The sequence below is a fragment of the Anabrus simplex genome, chromosome 3, assembly GCF_040414725.1.
Source record: "Anabrus simplex isolate iqAnaSimp1 chromosome 3, ASM4041472v1, whole genome shotgun sequence".
NCBI lineage: Eukaryota > Metazoa > Arthropoda > Insecta > Orthoptera > Tettigoniidae > Anabrus > Anabrus simplex.
The window spans coordinates 486,680,558-486,704,618 of record NC_090267.1 but is presented as its reverse complement, the minus strand read 5'-3'; the positions used below and the strand labels follow the sequence as shown (position 1 = coordinate 486,704,618).

Below are 24,061 nucleotides of genomic sequence, written 5' to 3'. Positions count from 1 at the left end.
GGGTCGCGCGTGCGAAGGTAGTCACGTGGTTTGCTATAACCTTGGCACAGTCTCGCCGATGACGTATCGCACCCCTCTGAACGACAAAAAAAAACTCGTTCTCGGCTCGCCACGACTTCCCAAGTGATGTGTTGCGGCTTCAAGCAGACAATAAAATTTTTGCTTTCCACATGTTAAAATATTCGTAAGATCGCCAATTTTCACGGGGACATCAGTGTTCTAAATAACGGGTTTGGAAGCTTCGGCCAGTTTGTCCGATGTACGAGGAGTTGCATTGTGAACAGGTGAGTCTGTAAATACCTGAGCCCGCGTAGAGGTTTCTTCTTGGGTTGACAGAGTTCTGGTTGAAAAATATGTTCTGGTTCGTGTTCTGCGTTTTGAAAGCAATGTTGACTCGTGCTTTTTTAGGGGGTTGGCTATCTGGTGGATAACTGGATTAGTGTATGTGAAAGTTGCGTATTTGTGTTTATTGGGTTTTATTGGGGAAAGATTTGTTGTTAATTTTAGTTTTACTTTGTTGATGATCTTTTTGATCATGTTGGTGTTGAAGCCATTGAACTTGGCAATATCTGTTATGTAATCAAGTTCTTTTTTCAGATTGGTAGGTGAAAGGGGGATTTTTAAAGCTCTGTATATTAAACTGTAGTAAGGGGCTTGTTTATGGGAGTTTGGGTGTAAGGAATTATTGTTTATTGTTAGTGGGGTGAAGGAGGGTTTTCTGTGTATTTGAAACTCAAAAGCGTTGTCCATTCGTGTGATGTTGATGTCTAAAAAATTGATGGAGCCGTTGTCTTCATCTTCTTTTGTGAATTTTATGTTGTTGTCTAAAGTGTTTAGGAATGTGAGGATGTTGTCGCTGTTGTTGCACTGTTTATCGATGATTACTAGTGTGTCGTCGACATAGCGGAGCCAAAGATGAATACCATCGATGGAGTTTATAATTTTATTGTGTTCTAAGTTGTCCATATAGATGTTCGCTAGAATGCCAGAAATAGGGTCTCCCATAGCTAAGCCATTTTGATGGTAAATCTTGTTGTTGAACGTGAAGTAATTATTGTTCAATACAAAGGTTAATATTTTAATGAACTCATCAATTTCTATTTTGCTTAGTCCACTGTGTTTGGAGAGGTTGTTTTTTATGATGTTGATGGTTTCGAGAACTGGGATGTTCGGATACATGTTAGTGATGTCAAAGGAACATAGAATGTGGTTTGGTTGCAGTGTAAATTTATTCAGGGTTTGACATAGGTCAATTGAGTTCTTAATGGGGTATTTGTTGTTGAATTTGTAGTGTTTTTTGAGAAAGTAGTGTAGAAATCTTGAAGTTTTGTATGTTGGACTGCCTCTACTGTTGATAATTGGTCGGATGGGGATGTCTTTTTTGTGGGTTTTGGGTAAGGACTTGGCTGTGGGTAAAGTTGGATTCATGTTGACTAGTTTAAAGATTTCATGGCCATTTAAGAGGAAAGTTGAATTTTTGAGAAGGGTTTTCAAGTTGCGTTGTACTTTTGGTATAGGATCCTTGTTGATGGTGGTGTAGGTTGTGTCGGAAAAGAATTCTTCAGTTTTTTTGATGTAGTCCTGTTTGTTCATGAGTACAGTTGTGTTACCTTTGTCGGCTTTTGTTACTATAACGTTATTGGTGTTTATTTTGGTCTTTAAGGCATGGATTTGTTTTGAGAGGGTACTGTTTTTGTTGGTTTTTAACTCATTAACTAGGGAGGGCAGTTTCTTTTTTATTTCGTGTCTGATGTCATTTTGTTTCTCTGTGGTGATTTGTTTACTAATGTTGGATTCTACTTCTGCAATAGTGGTGGTTAGGTCATCGATAGTATTGGGGTTAGGCCAATTGTGTTTAAGGCCTCTGTTTAGGAGGTTCATTTCTATGTCAGAGAAGGTGGTGTCAGACAAATTGATGGTAGTAGGGGTGTTGTTTGAAATAATGGATGTAGTATCATTGTTCTTATTGTGGTTTGATGTGCTTGGTTTGGTTCCCTTCAGATGGGCTAGTTTGAGGTTTAATGTGTCTTGTTTCTTTTCTAGTACGTTGGTTAATTTATTGTCAGTATGTCTTAGGAAAGATTGCCATTCAAGAGGGGATAGGTGTTGTGCAAGGGTTAAATGTGTTCGATAAAGTTGTAAATTTAAGAATGATTTTTTCCTGTATAGTTGTTTAATCTCGTCCTTCAACCAGATGTTGTTGACTTTGTTTTGGGTGATAGTCGAGTTTTGAAACGGAATGCTTTTCCTTTGCAGTGGTCTCAAGAATTTGGGTACTAAATTTAGCTTAACACATTCTTTAAGGAAATTAATGTCTTTTGAAATTTTGCCGATTTTTACCTTGAGGTTTAGGTATTTGTTGGTTTTCACTGTAGCCTGGTTGGCTTTGACGTTGCAAGTGATAAAAATCATTGTTATCCGTATTGAAGATACTGAATGTAGGATGTTAAAAGGTTTGTTTTTTTCACCTATTCAATACATATAAATTTTATAAATTAGGAATTTATTGTAGATTCCACTTGAGACATGTTTCGCCCTTCATTGAGGGCATCATCAGTCAAAATATCACCTCAAGGTAAAAAATCAGGTAACTGGTTAGTAGTAGACATGTACAAATTAATACATATTATTAACAACATATAAAAATTAAGTATGGGAAAAAATTTGCATAAAAGTGATGGTTGAACATGTAGGTTTAGATGAAAAGTCAGCACCAATGCCTAAAAATAACAAAGTAGAGTTCTGCAGTGGTGCTCTGGAGAAACAGTTGACGCAATCATATGAAAATAAAAAGTTTAAAAAATATTTACAATAAAACAATTAAGGGAGAAAAGGTGTAGTGTTTGGCATCAATGTTAGTAACCAAAAATTGATGTCAAAAGTTGGTAACTATACAGTATTTACATAGTTCAATTGAACAGTTGAGATAAAGTTTCTTAAAAATATTTACATTTAACATTCAGCGTAAATGTTTGTAATAAAAACTAATGTTAATGATTGGTAACTATATAGTAATTACATTATCTAATTGAAAGTTGAGAATTTACAATTATATACAAATTTACACAAGAGCAGCTGGTGCGCAAGGATAAAAAATTTTAGTACCAAGTGCGTCCTGATGTTTTAGAGGTTGGAAGAAAGAATTAGCATTGACATTTCAGAAATATGTAGAGCAGATTATTTTAGTTAAAAATCATCGGGGGTAGGGGAAATTTTTATAGCCAAATGAGGTTTTATAAGCATTAAGCTGAAAGTTTTCCAGTTGAAGCGCCGAGATCGGGACGGAGGCTGGTCAGTGTGGCTGGAGGTTCATGGGTAATCCGTGCGTTTGAACGACAACAATGGTGACAGTTAAAGTGGGTAATTGCTAATTAGGAAAATGTTGTGGGTTGAAACTTCTGCTTATTATTTTAGTTGACTTCTGTAGCATCGATTGTGATGTGGAGACATCGGTGTGAAATGCCGGTGAGACAAAATGATATTGTTCCGTGGAATAAAATAAGGCGGACTACGGGATGAAGTTGTTGGTCTTTACTGGTCTGGTGAGATAGAATAGAGTTGCTTGTGTTGTGGACTGCTGTGGAGAGATTAGAAAGTATACGGCAACTGCTGAGGTGAGGCATCTTCTTATTTTGACTGCGAAGAGGAGCCGTAGTGGCCCGCCATATTTGTGCCGATGTGCACTGGGTTCCGGTGAGTTGTTGAAAGTTGTATTGTAAGAAGTGGAAGTTATCTGTAATTGAGACGTTAATAGTATTAGTTGGTGTGTAAGAAAGGTTTATGGTAAGTAATGAAGAGTGAATGTTATGTTACGTACCTGATGTGTCGCTGAGAGGTGATTGTTGATGAGTATTGGTGGACTAAGAAGGAGGCTCAGTCGGTAATACGCACATGCGGTTAGCAATGGCGGCGGGAGGAGTGGATAGCTTTGGGGGGGGAGGGGCATGGGCGGAGTCATGCGCAAAGGTGAGCTGTCAGAATGGAGGAAGGTAGAGTGGAGGGGCGAGCTAGTTGTGTATTGGGAGTGCAGGTTGATGTAGTGTTGGTTTATAAAAAGAGGGGGGGGGGGGGGGATAAGGAACCGAAAGTTACGCGGATAATATTGATGCCTTTAGTTAATGTGATGAATGTTATTTGCTTGTGTTGGGTGTTGTATTGTTTTTGAAGGTCGAGTGGTTCTTATTTCTCGTGTTGTATCGGTGGGGTCGTGGTGGAGGGGGGGTGCTTGGGTGGGAGGACGTGTGGGCTTGCTGTCGTTGTGTGTGGGGGAATTGGTCGGAAAGGGGGAGGTGGGGGGTAGGGGGGTAATTGTCGACGTGCTGGGTGAGTTAGTTAATGTGGTATTGAAGATTTTAGACAAGTTGTTGCCTTGAAAATTTATTTTTTGTAGTAAGGTGGGAATTTGTTCATAAAGGGGGTTTTTTAAATCTATTATCTCGTTGAGGTTTTTATCCTTGTTGAAGTGTTGGTCTAGATAGATGTATAGGTTCTCAAACTCAGTCATTAGTTTGCCCTTCTCGACTTTTTTTAGGATTGTTAAGTCTTGTTCTATTGTGGTGAAGTGGTGGCCAGTGTCCCTCATGTGGGTGCTCATTGCGGAAAATTTATTATGTTTTTGGGCATTGTAGTGTTCTATATAACGGGTTTGGAAGCTTCGGCCAGTTTGTCCGATGTACGAGGAGTTGCATTGTGAACAGGTGAGTCTGTAAATACCTGAGCCCGCGTAGAGGTTTCTTCTTGGGTTGACAGAGTTCTGGTTGAAAAATATGTTCTGGTTCGTGTTCTGCGTTTTGAAAGCAATGTTGACTTCGTGCTTTTTTAGGGGGTTGGCTATCTGGTGGATAACTGGATTAGTGTATGTGAAAGTTGCGTATTTGTGTTTATTGGGTTTTATTGGGGAAAGATTTGTTGTTAATTTTAGTTTTACTTTGTTGATGATCTTGTTGATCATGTTGGTGTTGAAGCCATTGAACTTGGCAATATCTGTTATGTAATCAAGTTCTTTTTTCGGATTGGTAGGTGAAAGGGGGATTTTTAAAGCTCTGTATATTAAACTGTAGTAAGGGGCTTGTTTATGGGAGTTTGGGTGTAAGGAATTATTGTTTATTGTTAGTGGGGTGAAGGAGGGTTTTCTGTGTATTTGAAACTCAAAAGCGTTGTCCATTCGTGTGATGTTGATGTCTAAAAAATCGGCACAAATATGGCGGGCCACTACGGCTCCTCTTCGCAGTCAAAATAAGAAGATGCCTCACCTCAGCTTTAACGCTCTGACTCTGCAGTTGCCGTATACTTTCTAATCTCTCCACAGCAGTCCACAACACAAGCAACTCTATTCTATCTCACCAGACCAGTAAAGACCAACAACTTCATCCCGTAGTCCGCCTTATTTTATTCCACGGAACAATATCATTTTGTCTCACCGGCATTTCACACCGATGTCTCCACATCACAATCGATGCTACAGAAGTCAACTAAAATAATAAGCAGAAGTTTCAACCCGCAACATTTTCCTAATTAGCAATTACCCACTTTAACTGTCACCATTGTTGTCGTTCAAACGCACGGATTACCCATGAACCTCCAGCCACACTGACCAGCCTCCGTCCCGATCTCGGCGCTTCAACTGGAAAACTTTCAGCTTAATGCCTATAAAACCTCATTTGGCTATAAAAATTTCCCCTACCCCCGGTGATTTTTAACTAAAATAATCTGCTCTACATATTTCTGAAATGTCAATGCTAATTCTTTCTTCCAACCTCTAAAACATCAGGACGCACTTGGTACTAAAATTTTTTATCCTTGCGCACCAGCTGCTCTTGTGTAAATTTGTATATAATTGTAAATTCTCAACTTTCAATTAGATAATGTAATTACTATATAGTTACCAATCATTAACATTAGTTTTTATTACAAACATTTACGCTGAATGTTAAATGTAAATATTTTTAAAAAACTTTATCTCAACTGTTCAATTGAACTATGTAAATACTGTATAGTTACCAACCTTTGACATCAATTTTTGGTTACTAACATTGATGCCAAACACTACACCTTTTCTCCCTTAATTGTTTTATTGTAAATATTTTTTAAACTTTTTATTTTCATATGATTGCGTCAACTGTTTCTCCAGAGCACCACTGCAGAACTCTACTTTGTTATTTTTAGGCATTGGTGCTGACTTTTCATCTAAACCTACATGTTCAACCATCACTTTTATGCAAATTTTTTCCCATACTTAATTTTTATATGTTGTTAATAATATGTATTAATTTGTACATGTCTACTACTAACCAGTTACCTGATTTTTTACCTTGAGGTGATATTTTGACTGATGATGCCCTCAATGAAGGGCGAAACATGTCTCAAGTGGAATCTACAATAAATTCCTAATTTATAAAATTTATATGTATTGAATAGGTGAAAAAAACAAACCTTTTAACATCCTACATCCTTGTACTTCTCCTTCAGCCATTCTTCCTTAGCTACCTTGTACTTTCTATGCACTTCATTCTTTAATCACCTGTATTCTTTTCTGCCCTCTTCATTTCTAGCATTCTTGTATTTTCGTCGTTCATCAATCAGGTCTAGTATCTCCTGAGTTATCCACTGATTTTTAGTTGATCTTTTCTTCCTTCCTAACATTTCTTCAGCAGCCCTACTGACTTCATTTTTCATGGCTTTCCACTCTTGCTCTATAGTGTTTCCTTCGGCCTTTTCATTTAGTCCTTGTGCAACATGTTCCTTGAAACAATCCCTCACACTCTTTTCTTTCAACTTGTCTAGATCCCATCTTTTTGCATTCTTTCCTTTCTTCAATTTCTTCAACTTCAGATGGCATTTCATGACCAACAAGTTGTGGTCAGAGTCCACGTCTCCTCCTGGGAAAGTTTTGCAATCCAACACCTGGTTTCTGAATCTCTGCCTAATCATAATGAAGTCTATTTGATACCTTCCAGTGTCTCCAGGTCTCGTCCACGTATACAGCCGTCGTTTGTGGTGTTTGAACCAAGTATTGGCAAGGACTAAATTATGATAAGTGCAGAATTCAACCAGGCGACTTCCTCTTTCGTTCCTTTGTCCCAATCCAAATTCTCCTACTGTACTACCTTCTCTTCCTTGGCCTACCACTGCATTCCAGTCTCCCATCACAATTAGAATCTCGTCACCTTTTACATGTTGTATTAAATCTTCTATCTCCTCATATATTCTTTCGATTTCTTCATCATCCGCTGAACTAGTAGGCATATAGACTTGCACTATTGTGGTGGGCATTGGTTTGGTGTCTATCTTGACGACAATAATTCTTTCACTATGCTGGTCGTAGTAGCTTACCCGCTGTCCTATTTTCTTATTCATTATTAAACCAACTCCTGCATTTCCCCTGTTTGATTTTGTGTTGATAATTCGGTAGTCGCCTGACCAAAAATATTGTTCTTCCTTCCAACGTACTTCACTTATACCAACTACATCTAACTTTAGCTTATCCATCTCCCTTTTCAGATTCTCTAACCTACCACAACGATTCAAACTTCTAACATTCCACGCTCCGACTCGCAGAATGTCAGTATCCATCTTCCTGATGATCGCCCCCTCTCGTGTAGTCCCCACCCGGAGATCCGAATGGGGGACTAGTTTACCTCCGGAATATTTTACCCGGGAGGAAGCCATCATCAGTACATCATTCATACAGAGAGAGCTGCATGTCATCGGGAGTTAGTTACGGCTGTAGTTTCCCGTTGCTTTCAGCCGTGTAGCAGTATCAGCACAGCTAAGCCATGTTGAGTATTATTACATGGCCGTATCAGTCAATCATCTAGACTGCCGCCCTTGCAACTACCGAAAGGCTGCTACCCCCCTTTCGATGAACCATTCGTTAAGTCTGGTCTCTCAACAGATACCCATCCGATATGGTTGCACCTGCGGCTCGGCTATGTGCAGCATTGGGACACGCAAGCCTCCCCACCGCGGCAAGGTTACATGGTTCACAGAGGAGGAATATTAACCTATCATGGTTAAGTTTATTAACAAATGCTATTTGTTCGGGGCATCGATCTAGAAAGATCTTTTGCCCCTATTTGTACCATTTGTGCATGTATGTTGTAAATGGTGGAAGTGTTGAATGTGAGGAAAGGAACGTTAAGGACACATATTTTTAAGAATATATTGGTGAGGGGAGTTGAATTTTGTAATAGAATTAAAATCTGTTCATATCAGGGGCTTTTTTTTTGAATCAATAATGTCATTTAGGTTCTTCATATGTGTTCGATTGTCTTATGACTTTGTGCCTGACAATGTTTACAAGCCAGCTCGTTTAACTGTTCTCCGCTTTTCATAAACATTATAAGACTTTGCCTAACACTGCGTGTGCCATACTGCTGTTCAGAAAAATACGCACTGTTCCTTTTAAGTGACTTACATTTTACTTTTCTGAATTTTACAGTGTCTACCCCCATCATTTTTAGATCGCCTCTCCTACTGACCCGGAGTTAACTTGATCTTTTGTTTTCTTTTTCCTATGCATTGTTTTTCATGTTTTAATCGGCTGATGATAACTTGGACTAGGGTCGAAACCGGTACCACTTCTACTTATTATTGAATAAGAATGTAATCACTGCATTTCTTATTCTTTTGTATTGAATAGGTTGAACCTCTTTATTTATTATTTCAATTTTAACTGTGATACTTTTCAATACGGAACAATGAAATTTTTATCTTTAAATACTTACCATTTGACGAGGTGAACGTAGCTTGTACGTTATGAATTAAGTGTATTGACAACTGTAGACTTCTTACTACGAGTGTTCTAGTTGTAGGTTTGTGTTGGAGGGGGAACTGTTTGCGGAGGCGTGGTTATTGGCTTGTTCATAGTATTTGGAGGGGAGCTGCTATTAGTGGGAGAGAAGGAGGAGAGTGTATTACTGCGCGTATTGTATCGGTGAGGAACCATTGGAGGGAGCGATATTAGAGTGGGTGTGGCTATGGGTTGCATTTGAATTAGAGGTACTAGCTGAGAGGGGAAGGGAGGGGAGTATAATAGCTGTAGAGGAGGTGGGAATGCCTATTAATTTGAGGCTGAAAATTTTTAAGAATATATTGGTGAGGGGAATTGAATTTTGTAATAGAATTAAAATCTGTTCATATCAGGGGCTTTTTTTAAATCAATAATGTCATTTAGGTTCTTATCTTTATTGAAATGTTGGTCAAGGAAAATGAATAAATTTTCGTATTCTGTCATAAGTTTACTTTTATCGACTCTTTTGAGAATCTGAAGGTCTTGTTCTATTGTAGTGAATTTATGTCCTGTGTCCCTCATGTGGTTTGCCATTGCGGAGAATTTATTGTGTTTTTGAGCATTGTAATGTTCGGCGTATCTGGTGGAGAAGCTGCGACCAGTTTGGCCAACATAAGAAAAATTACATGTAGAGCATTTCATTCTATATATTCCTGAACCAGAGTAACTATTGTCTGTGATGTTAATGGAGTTATGATTAAAGAATAAATTGTGATTAGTGTTTTTTGCTGTGTAGGCTATTTTTACATTGTGCTTCATTAATGGATTGGTTATCGGATAAATCTTATGGTTAGTGAACGGAATTTAGCGTATTTTGGTTTGACAGGTTTCAACGGAGTTAAATTTGTAGATAGTCTTAATTTGGTTTTGTTGATGATTTTGTCAATTATATCTGTGTTAAATCCGTTGAATTTAGCTATTTCCTTAATGAACAGGAATTCTTTCTTTAAATTAGTAGAGGACATGGGAATTTTTAATGCTCTATATATTAGACTGTGATAAGTGGCTCTTTTTATGTGAGTTAGGATGTAATGAATCATTTTTTATGGTTGTTGGAGAAAAGGTGGGTTTTCTGTATATTTGGGAGTCGAACTTGTTTGATACTCGTGTGATTTTTATGTTAAGGAAATTCAAAGAGCTATTTATCTCATCTTCTTTAGTGAATTTAATGTTATTATCCAAATTGTTAAGAAATGATAGTATGTTATCGCTGTTGTTGATTTGTTTATCTATGATTGCTATGGTATCATCAACATAGCGATGCCAAAGACAGAGTCCATTGATGTTATTAATGATCTTATTGTGTTCAAGATTATCTAAGTATATATCGGCTAATATACCAGATAACGGGTCTCCTATCGCCAAACCTTCCTGTTTGTAAATTTTCTTATTGAAGGTGAAGTAGTTGTTGTCTAAAACGAAACTAAGTAATTTTAACCATTCATCATTTTCGATTTTACTCAATGTGCTATGTTTCAACAGATTGTTTTTTTATGATGTTAATAGTATTATTGATAGGGATGTTTGTATACATGTTGGTGATGTCGAAAGAACATAAAACGTGGTTTGGTTGCAGACTGAATTTATTTAGAGAATTGCAAAGTTCAATCCAGTTCTTTATGGGGTTGGAGTTGTGAAATTTGAAATGTTTTTTCAAGAATTTGTGTAAGAATTGAGAAGTTTTATAAGTAGGACTATTCATACTATTAATTGTGGGTCGAATGGGGATCTCTTTTTTTATGAATTTTGGTCAATGATCTGACTGTAGGTAATTTTGGGTTCATTACAGTTAATTTCTGATAATCTTGATCATTTAAAATGAAAGTAGAATTTTTGAGAAGGTTCTTTAAGTTATGCTGTATTTTGTTTGTTGGATCTTTGTTAATTAAGGTATAGGTATTGTCTGAAAAAAAGTTTCAGTTTTATTAATGTAATCCTGTTTATTCATTATTACTATGTTGCCCTTATCTGCCTTTGTAATTACAACATTGTTATTATGGATTTTGGATATCAGGTTTAGAATTTGTTTCGAGGTATTGTATTTATTGTTAGAAGTTATCTCATTAATCAATGTTGGGAGTTTCTTTTTTACTTCATAACGTATGTCATTTTGTTTATCAATCGGGATTTGTTTATTGATATTAGTTTTGGTTTCAGCGATGGTAGTGATAATGTCCTCTGCTTTTTTGTGATTAGGCCAATTATGTTTGATACCTTTATCTAATAGATTCATCTCTTGGTTAGAGAATGCTGTATTAGAAAGGTTGATTGTGGTAGGAATGTTAGTCAAGTGGGAAGGGGACACTTTATTGTTTGTATTTTGGTCAGATGTTTTGCGTTTGTTTTCTTGTAAACAAAACAATTTATGGTCTAGGGTTTTCTGTTTCCTATCTAATATGTATGATAATTTAAGGTCAGTGTACCTTAAAAATGAACTCCATTCAAGTGGAGATAATTTTTGAGAAATGGTCAAATGAGTCCTATATAATTGTAAATTTAGTAGAGATTTTTTCTTGTATAATAGCTTAATTTCATTTTTCAACCATATGCTGTTTACTTTCTTTTGAGTGGCATAAGATTTTGAATAGGGATGACCTTTTCTTTGTAAAGATTTAAGAAACTTAGGTACCAACTCTAATTTTAAGCAATCTTTAAGAAACTTAATATCTCTAGATATCTTGCCTATTTTAATTCTCAGGTTCAAATACTTGTTAGGTGTTGTCATTGCCTGGTTGGCATTAGTATTACATGTAATAAATATCATTAATAAATATCATTAAAATCATTAATAAATTAATTATCCAGGTGTCCGACTTATTGGCTGAACGGTCAGCGTACTGGCCTTCGGTTCAGAGGGTTCCAGGTTCGATTCCCGGCCGGGTTGGGGATTTTAACCTTCATTGATTAATTCCAGTGGCTCGGGGGCTGGATGTTTGTGCTGTCCCCAACATTCCTGCAACTCACACACCACACGTAACACTATCCTCCACCACAATAACATGCAGTTACCTACACATGGCAGATGCCACCCACCCTCATTGGAGGGTCTGCCTTACAAGGGCTGCACCCGGCTAGAAATAGCCACACTAAATTAAAATTATCCAGGTCTAAATCTGTCCCATCTTCATCGCTTGATTGTGATGGGGAAATTATATGCTTATGCTTCAGAATTTCGGCATTCATTTGCAGATTACGCGAGAACATGTTTCTTCGGGGTAATTACAAACAATCGGGAAATCTAGTTTGAATGTTTGTAACGATTGAACATGACAATTGACTGCCCGTTACGATTGCACACCTTTCATTCCTGAACAAATACTGACTATATTTTCCTGTCAGTGTACTTGTATCATTGTTTGAAAAGAGCCAACAGCTGTCCCATTGCAGCACAACAACAAGTTATATTCGATACTACGGTAATAAAGTACACTGTAACAGCTTGTTAAAATGATACCCCGTTCTAAATGAATGCCACAAAAAGTCTGATGGGGTAGCTACTGCAATACCGGTCAAAATGACCGCCCGGTACAAGTAGGTATACGACCTCATAGCGCTAACTAGAAAGGAGTTACGGGTTTTTGAAGCTATATGCCGAAAAGTACACTTAATATCAATAAAAGCCAACAAAGGGTTTGTATGTTCTAAATGTATAACAAGAGTGATAGAGAAAATAAAACTGGAAACGGTCATTTTGACTGCTGCGGTAAACCTAGTGTTAATGTAAAACATCTAATAACTAAACAAATGTACAGGTACTCAATTGACATAAAACAAATGAAACAAATACAGTATATACAAATTGACATTAAAAACTGGGATGAAATTATGAGTAAATTTGAAAATAACTAGGTTCTAACGTCATGAGTATGCTCATCATCGAGACTCTTTCATGTATTAATATACACAGTACTGTTAGTTCTAATACTGCTAATCATTACTAATTCAGTTGTAAACGGGAACTGGTAAATGTTGATCCTGTAGTTCATCAAATCTATTTGAGTGGTGTTAGTCATATACAAGTCATTGGACACTGCTGTAAATAACCACTAGCTGACGGAGAACTGGTAGATGTTGTTTCATCATCAATCAAAGTAATAAAATGAGATGCTCTCGTGGTGCTTGTTAAATCATGCTGAAATGTGCCGTCCTGACAATGTATAGTGCACTATAGTCGTGAGCTATTTTACGTAGATTCAACATATAGGGACTTCAAACTAAACCTTCTATACTTTGATGCTTTCAAGCGCTTTTAATTCTGTTAGCAACTACTTGATGTTCAACAACTCTGCTGTGATTTCTATGTACCTGACTCTCATTTCCATCAAGCTTGAGATTTTAATTGTGATTTTTCATTAATCCACGTTTCAATAATATTAATAAACTTTGTAAAAACCAACTATAATGTTGGAATTTTTATGACTGATTACTCTAAACATAATCAACGTGAATCATTAGATGTTATACTAGTATTTTATTCCATGTATACATTACATTATGACAAGTTCATTAATTGAATGTCAGTTATATTTTAAGCATCGCTTACTCCACAAATTAGATTTTTATATCTGTTCTACCTAGTACTATTGCAAGTAATTAGACCTTAATGAGGAACCTGGTTCAGAGCCTTGGCCTAACTTTGGGATAATATGTGGCTGAAGATGCTTACTAAAGTTAAGCAAAACATGTACCACTTTAATATTTATGTAACAATTGTATCTGGTGGTTTTTAATAAATCTGTTTGAAACTTTTATAAAATACCCTTATGTTGGATAAAATTATATCTAGTATTTCCATATCCCTGTTGCATAGTTTTGATTTGTGTATTCAGTAGTACGTTTTCTCGCTGAACAAGTTCTTTTTCTTTGTTCTCTGCAGAAACGTCTTAACAAGGTTTCACTGTACATGACTTATTAAAATCTAGAACAAAACATCAAATTAAAGTATGAATAGAAAGTGCATTTATCAAGTCATGGAAATGGTTTAGTACTGATGTTATTTAGCTGAAGATGTCCTCTAAGTGGATGAAATATGTACTAGTATTTGCTGTTGAGTAATAACTTTTATCTGAATAAATAATGTATTGAATTGGTGGATCTTTTGCACTTGTATATGTTTTCTATCAAACACACGTGCTACAACTTGCATGACATCTTGTTTGTTCACAAGGAAAAAGATTATGCAGCGTCAGGCTTTACTCATGCCATGTCCATGACAGGACATGCCTAACAGAAATCGTACGATTTACTAGCACATGCTCTGTCTTACCTTGTGGCTTAGAATAGCTCGTGCAAGTTGACAAGCAAATCATAACCTGTGTGACACCCTCAGTACTCTTCTAACTGAATCTGAACTTTTGTGTGACAGCAGAAACAGTTTCTTTAAAAGCTCGTGTTTTTATTACTAATGGTTTCATTGGTCCCTTTGAGCATTCTAACAAGCTTTGTTTTATATTTCTTTCCAGAATTTGCTCTCCCTCCTGCTTCCGCAACATACAAAACTTAGACAAGAAATTAATGAAGTACTGGATCTAGAAGTCATTGAACAGCAAATTGAAGCAGGTACTTTGAATTTTCAGGTAATGACTTCCAGTTACAATAGAATGTCAATCTTTTGTAACCTCTATTTAAAATGACTACTGCCCTTTAAAGTAATTGGCTGTCTAAAGAAAAACTTGCATATTGCATTAAATGTTACTAGTCATCATCATTGTTGACCAACTCCAGTTTCCCAGGTGTGGTATACGAGCCCCTTCCATTTTGTTTGGTCCATGAACCATTCTTTGTTCACAATCTGCTCCCAATCTTGACTTCTCTCCTTTACATCCTTCTTCACTAAGTCTGTCCATTTTTCTCTAGGTCTGCACACTGGTCTCTTTCCCCTTATTTCTCTTGCTTGAAAAAATGGACCCTCACAGGACTCCTCGAACATACTTTGACCACAGTGTTCCTGGGAAGAGACCAAGAGGCAGACCTCTTTGGGATAAACAGATATTGAAGGACCTCGAAATTAGAGATGTGAACTGGCGTCGCATATATGAGCAGCATCTGTGGATGGATAGGACAAACTGGAGGAAGCTCGTACACAATCGCACTCGGCTTTCTGGAGCGAAGAAATGATGATGATGATGATGATGATGATGATGACTCCTTTCTTGCAGACCTATTGGCACTCATTCATTTCACATGACCAAACTACTTCAGTCTTGCCTTTTGGATCTTCTGGGGTAAGGACTCTTCTAGTCCTACGTCTTCTCTGACTTTTCATTCCTGATTTTGTCCCTCATGGTCTTCTGGATTATTGTGCATAGGAACGTCATTTCTGCTGCTTGGAGTTTTGAGTTGTCCTTTCTTGTTAATGTAGCGGTTTCCAGGCTGTATGCGAGGATAGGGTTGTACAAATGGCACTAGGAAAGTTTTGCAATGTGAGTGAACGCTTTAGACTTTTTCAAAATAATTTCCACCACACTCAATACACTTCTCTATATGTCAAAACCAGTCACTGAACCAACTCTGCCACTTTTCTTCGGTTACATTTTCACACTCTTGATCCCATGCTGCCAGAAGCTCTTCATCGGATGGAAAACTCCGCCCTTTCAGCTTCATCTTCACTTCTGGGAAGAGTGCAAAGTCACACAGGGTAAGATCAGGACTGTATGGAGGGTTATCAAGCACAGTCAACCCTGATCTGGCAAAAAAATCCATTGTTACATTAGCACGATGTGCTGGAGCATTGTCGTGATGCAAGAGCCAAGTGCTGAGCCGTGACCTTGGACGGAGCTGCTTGAGAGCCTGGATGACCTGAGGCAGACAAGTCTCACTGTACCACTTCGCAGTAACTGTCCATTTGTGTTTCTAGCACAACCTGAGTCAGGATAGCCCATTTAGTGAAGAATACTGCAATCATCCTTTTCTTCGCTGACCTTGACTTTCACACAGTCATAGGAGTACCCTCATCTTCAAACAGCCACACCTTGTTCACGGATTTTGTTGGTACAACGTAATAATAAAGCAAAGTTTCGTCACCTGTAACAATGCTATTGACGTTACGCGAAGTCCCATTTTCAAACTGTTTTTGCATTTTTCGGTACCATTTCACTCGATGTTCCCTTTGTTCCTCTGAAAGTGAATGGGGCACCTAAAGGGAAGAAACCTTTCTAACATGGAGATGGTCGTGTAGAATTGAATGAATAGCTGGTGCAGGGATGTGGAGGGTCTCTTCTACCTGCCGATATGTCAACCGCCTCTCTTGCTGCAACATTTTCTTCACAGCTTCAATGTTTTCCTCACTCACTGATTCAGACGGTCGCCCAGAACGAGGATCATCTTCAACCCCAAAATTTCCGCTCTGGAACTCTTTGTACCAGTGGAAAATTGTTGTTCGATGTGGACAGTCTTCCCCCAGCACATGAGTCATTTCCTCCAGGCACTGGTCAACAGTTAATCACGATCAAAATTGTAGCAGATAATTTCGCAATATTCACCTTTAGACCACACTGACATCTTAATTTGTTTTCAGTTCCACTGCTTGGTAACAGCTGATGTGAAGGTCATGCCTTACTGTCTTCTAGACCGGTTTTCACCCCTATTTTCATCCCTCACCATAACAGGGGTGTCCAGCCAACCATTTTTGCAAAACTTTCCTAGCGCTGGCCTTCTGACCCCAACTTGACAGGTTTGATCCTAGCTCAGTCCGGTGGTATTTGAAGGTGCTCAAATATGTCAGCCTTGTGTCGGTAGATTTACTGGCACGTAAAAGAACTCCTGCGGGACTCAATTCCGGCACCTCGGCGTCTCCAAAAACCGTAAAAGAGTAGTTAGTGGGACATTAAACTTTCCTAGTGCCCTTTGTAGTATGATTTATACAGTGTCATCTTGGTTTTGAATGGTACTTGTTTATCCTGTAGTAGTTGTGTTACTTGGAGGTAAAAATGTATTTCTTTGCTGATTCGACTGTTTACTTCATATTTAGCTAAGTTATCCTTGGACATTATACTACCCAAGTACTTAAATTCTGTGACTGTCCAGCTTAGTGCCATTTAACATTATTTCTGGATGGTTGTCACCCTTCTGTACCTTCAACACCACCGTTTTAACCTTGTTGATGTTTAATCCATATCTCTCACTCCACCCCTGCAGTCTTTTTTCCACATCTTTCTCTACTTTGTTGTACTCCCCTTTTTGTCTCAAATCAGTCTGACAGTCCAGAACCGACTTGTACTCAGCGTCTGGTTTTCTCGTAAAGCTCCTTAACTTTTGAAATTAGACTGTCTCGAACTTTGAGCTTTCTCAGGCACTCCCAAATAAGCTCTCTTGGTATGCTGTCATAGGCCTTTTCGATGTCAAGGAACCGTAGATATAAAGGCTTCTCTTTTTCCCAATGTTTTTCCATTAGCATCCTGACAGCAAATATAAGATCTGTTGTTGATCTTCCAGGCCTAAAGCCATATTGTTCCTCTTCTAAAAGTGGTTCTACAGTTTCTCGTAATCTATCATCTACAATTTTTTTCCAGAATTTTTAGTCCATGAGAGAGAAGTGTGTTGCCATGGTAGTTGGTACATTTCCATCTGCTGCCCTAGTTACTAGTACCAAAAATAAATTTGTATAATACAGTTTAGGTTTCACATTGTTGGCATTTTGTAATAAATATTTGCTCACAAATCAAAGCAGCTTTTACAGTTAAATGAAACATTTTTATAATTCTGTCCAGTATCATATTCATTTTACAGTAATCTGTATAAGATGAACGATTACTTGAATATTGTGCCGTCTTGATTTCATAGGTTTTGTGTTCATTAGTTAGTGACTTGATGTTATATATTCCAAATTTTGTTTCTCACACTATCCTAATTTATTACCTTCTTTTATATCCCAGTAATGTTGCATGTATTAATTTTCATAATGAATTGTATATTGGCATCGACTGAACAATTTATAAGAGATGTATTAATTCAACCTTTTCAATACAAAACGTGATATAGCCTGCATTAATGCATTAAATCACTGAGAATAACATGTCATGTAAAAATGTAGGACATATTTAGTCCCTCTTTTGAACCCCATTGACATGACTTGTTTACCACCTATATTTTACAAGTTTGTACAAGTCACAGCTGCTCAAGATGACATTGGTTCAACGCCTGTATTTCCTCAAGACATCAGTTGAACATTTGAGCTGTTAATGCATTTATTATTATTTTACCTGTGTGTTGTGACAGTGTTGTATTTTACAGTGACATCTTCATTCAGGCATTTTTATTTCGTGCAGTTAAGACAGTGATCGGATTTCTTGACAAATTTTCAATTTCATTTTAATGCAGTACAGTGCACTTTTTAACGCATATGTGTCCACTGTCGACATTTGTTGACGTTAATATCTGAATATTTTTGATTTTATATCTGTAAACCGGAAGGATATTTTTGAGGTCCGTTGTTTACAGTTCATTTTTTGATACTTACTGCACAGCATGAAAGCAAGAAACACTCAGTTTTGCGCCTTATTGCATGACTCTGTATGAAATATCATTCCATGTACAGTCAAGAGGATGACTCTTCCATCGCGGTGAGTAATATTTTGTTATAATATTATTGTTACATTTGAAAGTAAAATCGGACTGTTGTGTTAAACGTAATAACAAAACATGTCTTTAACAGGTTTTAAATTCATTTATGGCTGATTTATAGTTGTTTTTGTCTAGCAGAGCACAAAATTTCCTCGTTGACAGTGGGCGTGAACTGGACTGCCTCAGTACTGATAGAGAATTTTCATTTATTCTTCTCAGATTGACAGTCGAGCAGATCGTAAGCATCCTGAAGGAATCAGAAGACATCCTAGATGCTAATACATACATAGAAAGAAAAACTAATAAGCATGCAGGGCCAAGCACATCTAATCATGTGAAAACCAAACCAACGTGTGTGTGTGTGTGTGTGTGTGGGGGGGGGGGGGGGGGGGGGAAGAGTGAAATTGTGAACCAGCGAAGCACAGAGTTTACTCGACCAAACTTTCTAAACAATGAATATTCTCCAAGGAATTGTTTGAGCTGTTCCTCGATGATGAAATACTTGATTATATCATTCAGAGCATAGTTAAGTATTCTCTTGTAAAAGGTATTGCATCATTTTCGTTGGAAAAACTGAACTTTGGCTATTATTTGCAATATTGTTTCTTTCCGGTTGCAGTGTTGTGGTCAGGGCAAGAATGTATTGGGAAATTGCTGAAGATGTACATCATGTTGGGGTAAGCACAGCAATGTCACGCAATCGGTTTGAAGAAATTCTCAGAGATTTACATTTTTGTGACATTGCTAAATCAGACTACAATGACCGTTTTGGAAAATTTTGTTCTGTTTGGACTGTGCTAAACAAATGCTGGCTCTGGCATTATCCTGATGAATCTCATCTTTCTGTGGACGAGTCAGTGGTCCCCTACTATGGAAGACACGGTGCCAGAAAATCCACTTAAGGGGTAAAGGGGGTGAAAGGAAGTGAGGAAGGATTTGAATTCTTTATATGAGGATACGCATATTTCAGAAACTGAAGATGTTACAGACATTAAAACTGGTTCTTGGAATCACTTTTAAAAATAAATTAACAATTTGTTTTGGAAAATCCGCTTAAGGGGGTGAAACAATTAAAAAAGTGGGTGAATTTTTAAAATGAGTATCTTCTTCTTCTACCGCTTTCCCACACCTTTGGGGTCGCACATTTGGATTTGACCCTGTTTAATGGCTGTATGCCCTTCCTGATGCCAACCCTGTGTGTAATTACTATTGCGTGTTCCTGTTGTGGTTAGTAATGTGGTGTGTTGAGTGAATATGAAGAGGAGTGTTGGGACAACTCAAACAACCTGTCCCCGAACCAGATGAATTTAATCACACGGTTAAAATCCCCGACCCAGCTTGAATCGAACCTGGAACCCTGTGAACTTAAGTACTCAATGCTGACCACTCGACCAAGGAGTGGGGCAGTTTTTAAAATGAGTATATCTACAGTATATCTCATAAACTTAACATGTTACAGGCGTGAAAACTGGTATTTGTAATCCCCTTTAAAAATAAAGAATCACGTCCTTTTTGTTTTCGGAAAATCAACTTAAGCTGGAGATCGAAAATAAGTGAAGAAGGAGTTGCTCTTTATGAGTATACTTATATCTCAAAAACTAAGATGTTGCAGACATGAAAATCAAAATTTGGAATCTCCTTTAGAAATAAAGACCCCCCCCCCCCCTTTTTCCTTTTTTTTTTTTTTCTTCAGACTTAGAAAGAGGACTGTTTCTTACATGTAGAGTTTCATGTCACATGTTCCAGATTTAGCTCTGCCAGTAGCCTGGTCATCTTAGTCCCAAAAGGCAATGCCAACAAATGTGGTTTACAAAGAGGTTCTGGGCTAAATGAAATGCAGTTTCTCGGTGAGTTTTTATACTTTAGGGATTTTCAGATAATAAGTGATGTTTACATTTCTACATAACTACTGCATCGTACATCTACTCTAATCTGTTTGTCATGTTCATGCTCTACTGGTCTGACAGCCTACACTTGCCTCAGAAACCACCTGAACAAATCCTGGATGTCTTAAGATGTGTTCTATCATTTTATCTCTTCTAGTCAAATTTAGCCTAATTGATCTTTTCTCACCAATTCATTTCAGCATCTCTTAGTTCATGATTCATTCTACCCATCTCACCTTCAATAGTCTTCTATAACACCACATTTCAAAAGCTTCTTTTCTTCTTTCTGAGCTAGTTATTGTCCATATTTCACTTCTGTACAATGCCACACTCCATACAAAATTCTTCAAAAACATCTAATTCCTATACCAAATTTCAAAATGACCTATTTTCTTTTCTTTAAGAAAGGCCTCCTTGATAGTGTTAGTGTGCATTTTATGCCCTCCTTACTTCTGGCATTGTTAGTTATTCTGCTACCCAAGTAACAATATTCATCTACAGTAGTGTCTCCACAACTTCCTGGGCAAAGATGCAGGGATGTGTTCTTGTGTTTTATGGATTACACCAAGGCATTTGATTCCTGTCAGGCTCTTCGTAGACTTGGCGTAGATGAAGAAGTTATTACCACTCTCTACTGTCTAGGAGGTTAAGAAAGGCATTAAAACGCTAAAAAACAACAAGGTTGCTGGTGAAGGCCAAATAACTGTAGAACTATGGAAATATTCAGGAGACAATTTCAGCTTAAACTTTTTTCCCATTCTTCTATAAATAATACATGTTAAAATTTTTTAAGCCTGAGATGCTAAACGACTGTTGCAGTAGTTTTCACACTTCTCAGCACCTGGATTTTTGGGAATATGTTTCACAACATTCTGTCTAAAATCAGATGGTACTTCTCCTATATCATACATAGAGTTTGTGGTTTTTAGCATTTACGATAAATGCAAAATATGTTGAAACTTTGTCAGTGTATGTACCTTCATCTTATATGATCCCGACGAGTGGTTTTTAGCGATTTTGAATTAACGATAGGATGCTAAATCAGTTCATAATGCAAAATTGTACTATTTAGGTGAAATAGATATGAAATATGCATTTTCTTAAAAATAAGATACAGTGGAACCTTGGATTGCGAGTATAATTTGTTCTGGCAACGTGCTTGTAATCCAAAGCGCACATGCATCAAAGCAAATTTTCCCATAAGGACCAATTGAAACGCAGATGATTCGTCCAGAAAGCAAAATATTATTCGCATTACATTTCTAAAACAAAATAAAATGTAAAACAAATTAAACTGCACTTTCCCTTACAATAGAATCATTGTTGATGTGAGGGAGACAAAAGATGACATGAGAAGAGTTACTGTGTAGCACGAATTTCACTAACGGAATCACTGCTATCTGTTGAATCATTGGAATTGTTTTCTTTTCGTGCAACTTTAACGACGAACCTGTCCAGTCACTGTTGCTTTTGCCTCTTTTTTAGGATTTCACGAAAATGTGACATTGCATTGTCATTTTACAGATTCATTGCTCGCATTGCTACAGCCTTATTTGGTTGGTGTTTTTCTACAGAATTTTGCATAGTTTCCCACATTTTGCACTTCTCCCGAATCTCAGTTGAAGTGGGAGATTCCATTGCCTTTTCCTCCTCCTCTTCCCTGGACATGATCTCCATAACCTCCTCCTGTTGTTCGCGATGTAGGTCCATCAGTTCGTTGATGGTGAGTTCCTGGCTATGTTCTTCCACCAGCTCTTGAATGTCCACATCATTCACCTCCAGCCCCATGGTCTTCCCTAAGGACACAATTTCATCGACAGTCGGCGGTTGCCGACGGTCCCCTCAAAGTCACATCCAAGAACACAGTCAGGCCACAGATTTCCCCAAGCGGAAGTGAGTTCTCTTGGTGACCCCATCCCAGGCTTTATCAATGATCTTCCAGCAGTTCACGATGTGGAAAGGATTTCTCCAAAACTCTCGGAGGGTAAGGTTTGTTCCTTCGGTCACTTCGAAGCATCGCTGAAATAGTGCTTTGGTGTATAGCTTCTTGAAGTTCGAAATGACTTGCTGATCCATAGGCTGGAGAAATGGAGTAGTGTTGGGAGGAAGGAACTTAACCTTAATGAACTTGAATTCTTCCAGTAAGTCATCCTCATGGCTTGGAGGATGAGCAGGAGCATTGTCCATAACCAGCAAGACTTTGAGCGGCAGATTATTTTCTGAAAGTTATTTCCTTACAACAGGACCAAAGACCTCGTTCATTCATTCAACAAAGAAAATACGAGTGACCCAAGCCTTAGTGTTGGACCTCCACGTAACATTTAACTGGCTCTTCTGCACCTTGCATTTCTTGAAGGCTCGTGGATTCTCGGAAACATACACAAGCAGGAGCTTTACTTTTAAATCCCTGCTCGCATTAACACACAACAACACGGTTAAACGGTCTTTCATGTGCTTGTGACCAGGCATTGAATTCTCTTCTGCTGTAATGTAGGTCCTCTTAGGCATCTTTTTCCAGAAAAGTCCCATTTCATCGCAGTTAAAAACTTGTTGCAGCAGGTAACACTCTGTAACAATGAGCTTCTGGAACTCAGCAGTGAATGCCTCAGCTGCCTTAGCATCCAAACTGGAAGCCTCCCTGTGCCTGTTGACAACACTATGGATGCAACTTCTCTTTGAAGCTTTCTTCGACTTCTGTTGACGTACGTGAACTACATGGTAATTTACTTACGAGGTTGGCATACAACGTCTTTGCCTTCTTGCGGATTAAATCCTCGGTCACAGTGTGGCCTGCTAATTGCCATCATTTATCCAAACGAGAAGCAACTTTTCTACATCTTCCAGAACACGTGTCCATTGCTTTGATACTCTTGTGACTCCTTTTGCTGCATCTATCCCTTTTATTTATTCTTTAATATTGTGCAAATCATTGACGTAGACTTGTTATAAAATCTCGCGATATCAGCCACTCACATACCTCATTTATGCTTTTCGATCATTTCCTTCTTAACTTCCATTGTACGGGCAAGTTGGCCATGCGGTTAGAGGCGCGCGACTGTGAGCTTGCATCCGGGAGATAGTGGGTTCAAATCCCACTGTCAGTAGCCCTGAAGACAGTTTTCCGTGGTTTCCAATTTTTACCCCAGGCAAATGCTAGGGCTGTACCTTAAGGCCACAGCCGCTTCCAACTCCTAGGCCTTTCCTAACCCATCATCGCCAAAAGACCTGTGTCGGTGCGACGTAAAGCCACTAGCAAAAAAAACTTCCATCATAATCATCTCCTTCTTCCGACCAAGTTCCATTTCAGCCTTCCTTTTGTTCACTGGGCCCATCGTTGCAGAACAGTTATAACACATTCTGACACACCGGTGGCACGGAAAAGAAAGTGGTTGATGATGGCACAGGATCCCGGACGAATTGCTTATTATTTGGAACAAAGTGGTGACAGTGACGGCGATTTCTCTTCAGTATCTGATGAAGACCCTAGGTATGGCCTTGTCCTTTGTGATATTATTTTGTTATTAAGCATAGTATGAAAATAATTAACATAGACCTGACCTCCAGAATGTATCTCAGAAGGGAAAGCGATAGCTATGAGGTCAAGTGTCAACGTTCGCTATTTTTGACAATCCTGACAGATCAGTGGTGTTTACTTCCAGGGTCATTTCTGGTCACGCACTAGTTGAATCGGAAAACTGTTGCAGAGGTAAATACATAAAATGTCTCCTAAACAGTGACACACACAACAAGTGCACCAGCATTTTTTTGGATCTCATAGTAGGGACTAACCAAAGTTAAATTCATCAGATCACTTGTGACCCGA

At 38.0% G+C, this 24,061-nt stretch overlaps 1 protein-coding gene across 3 annotated transcripts in view; it reads left to right on the top strand.

The window, feature by feature from the left end:
- The window catches only part of LOC136866549 (T-complex protein 11-like protein 1), a 286,302-nt gene that overhangs the window by 137,454 nt on the left and 124,787 nt on the right, over nt 1-24,061 (top strand). For all 3 annotated transcript variants that reach the window (XM_067143620.2, XM_067143622.2, XM_067143619.2), the window contains exon 5: nt 14,254-14,367. In XM_067143620.2, coding sequence (XP_066999721.1) covers nt 14,254-14,367 — 114 coding nt within the window. The remainder of the gene's footprint in view (nt 1-14,253; nt 14,368-24,061) is intronic.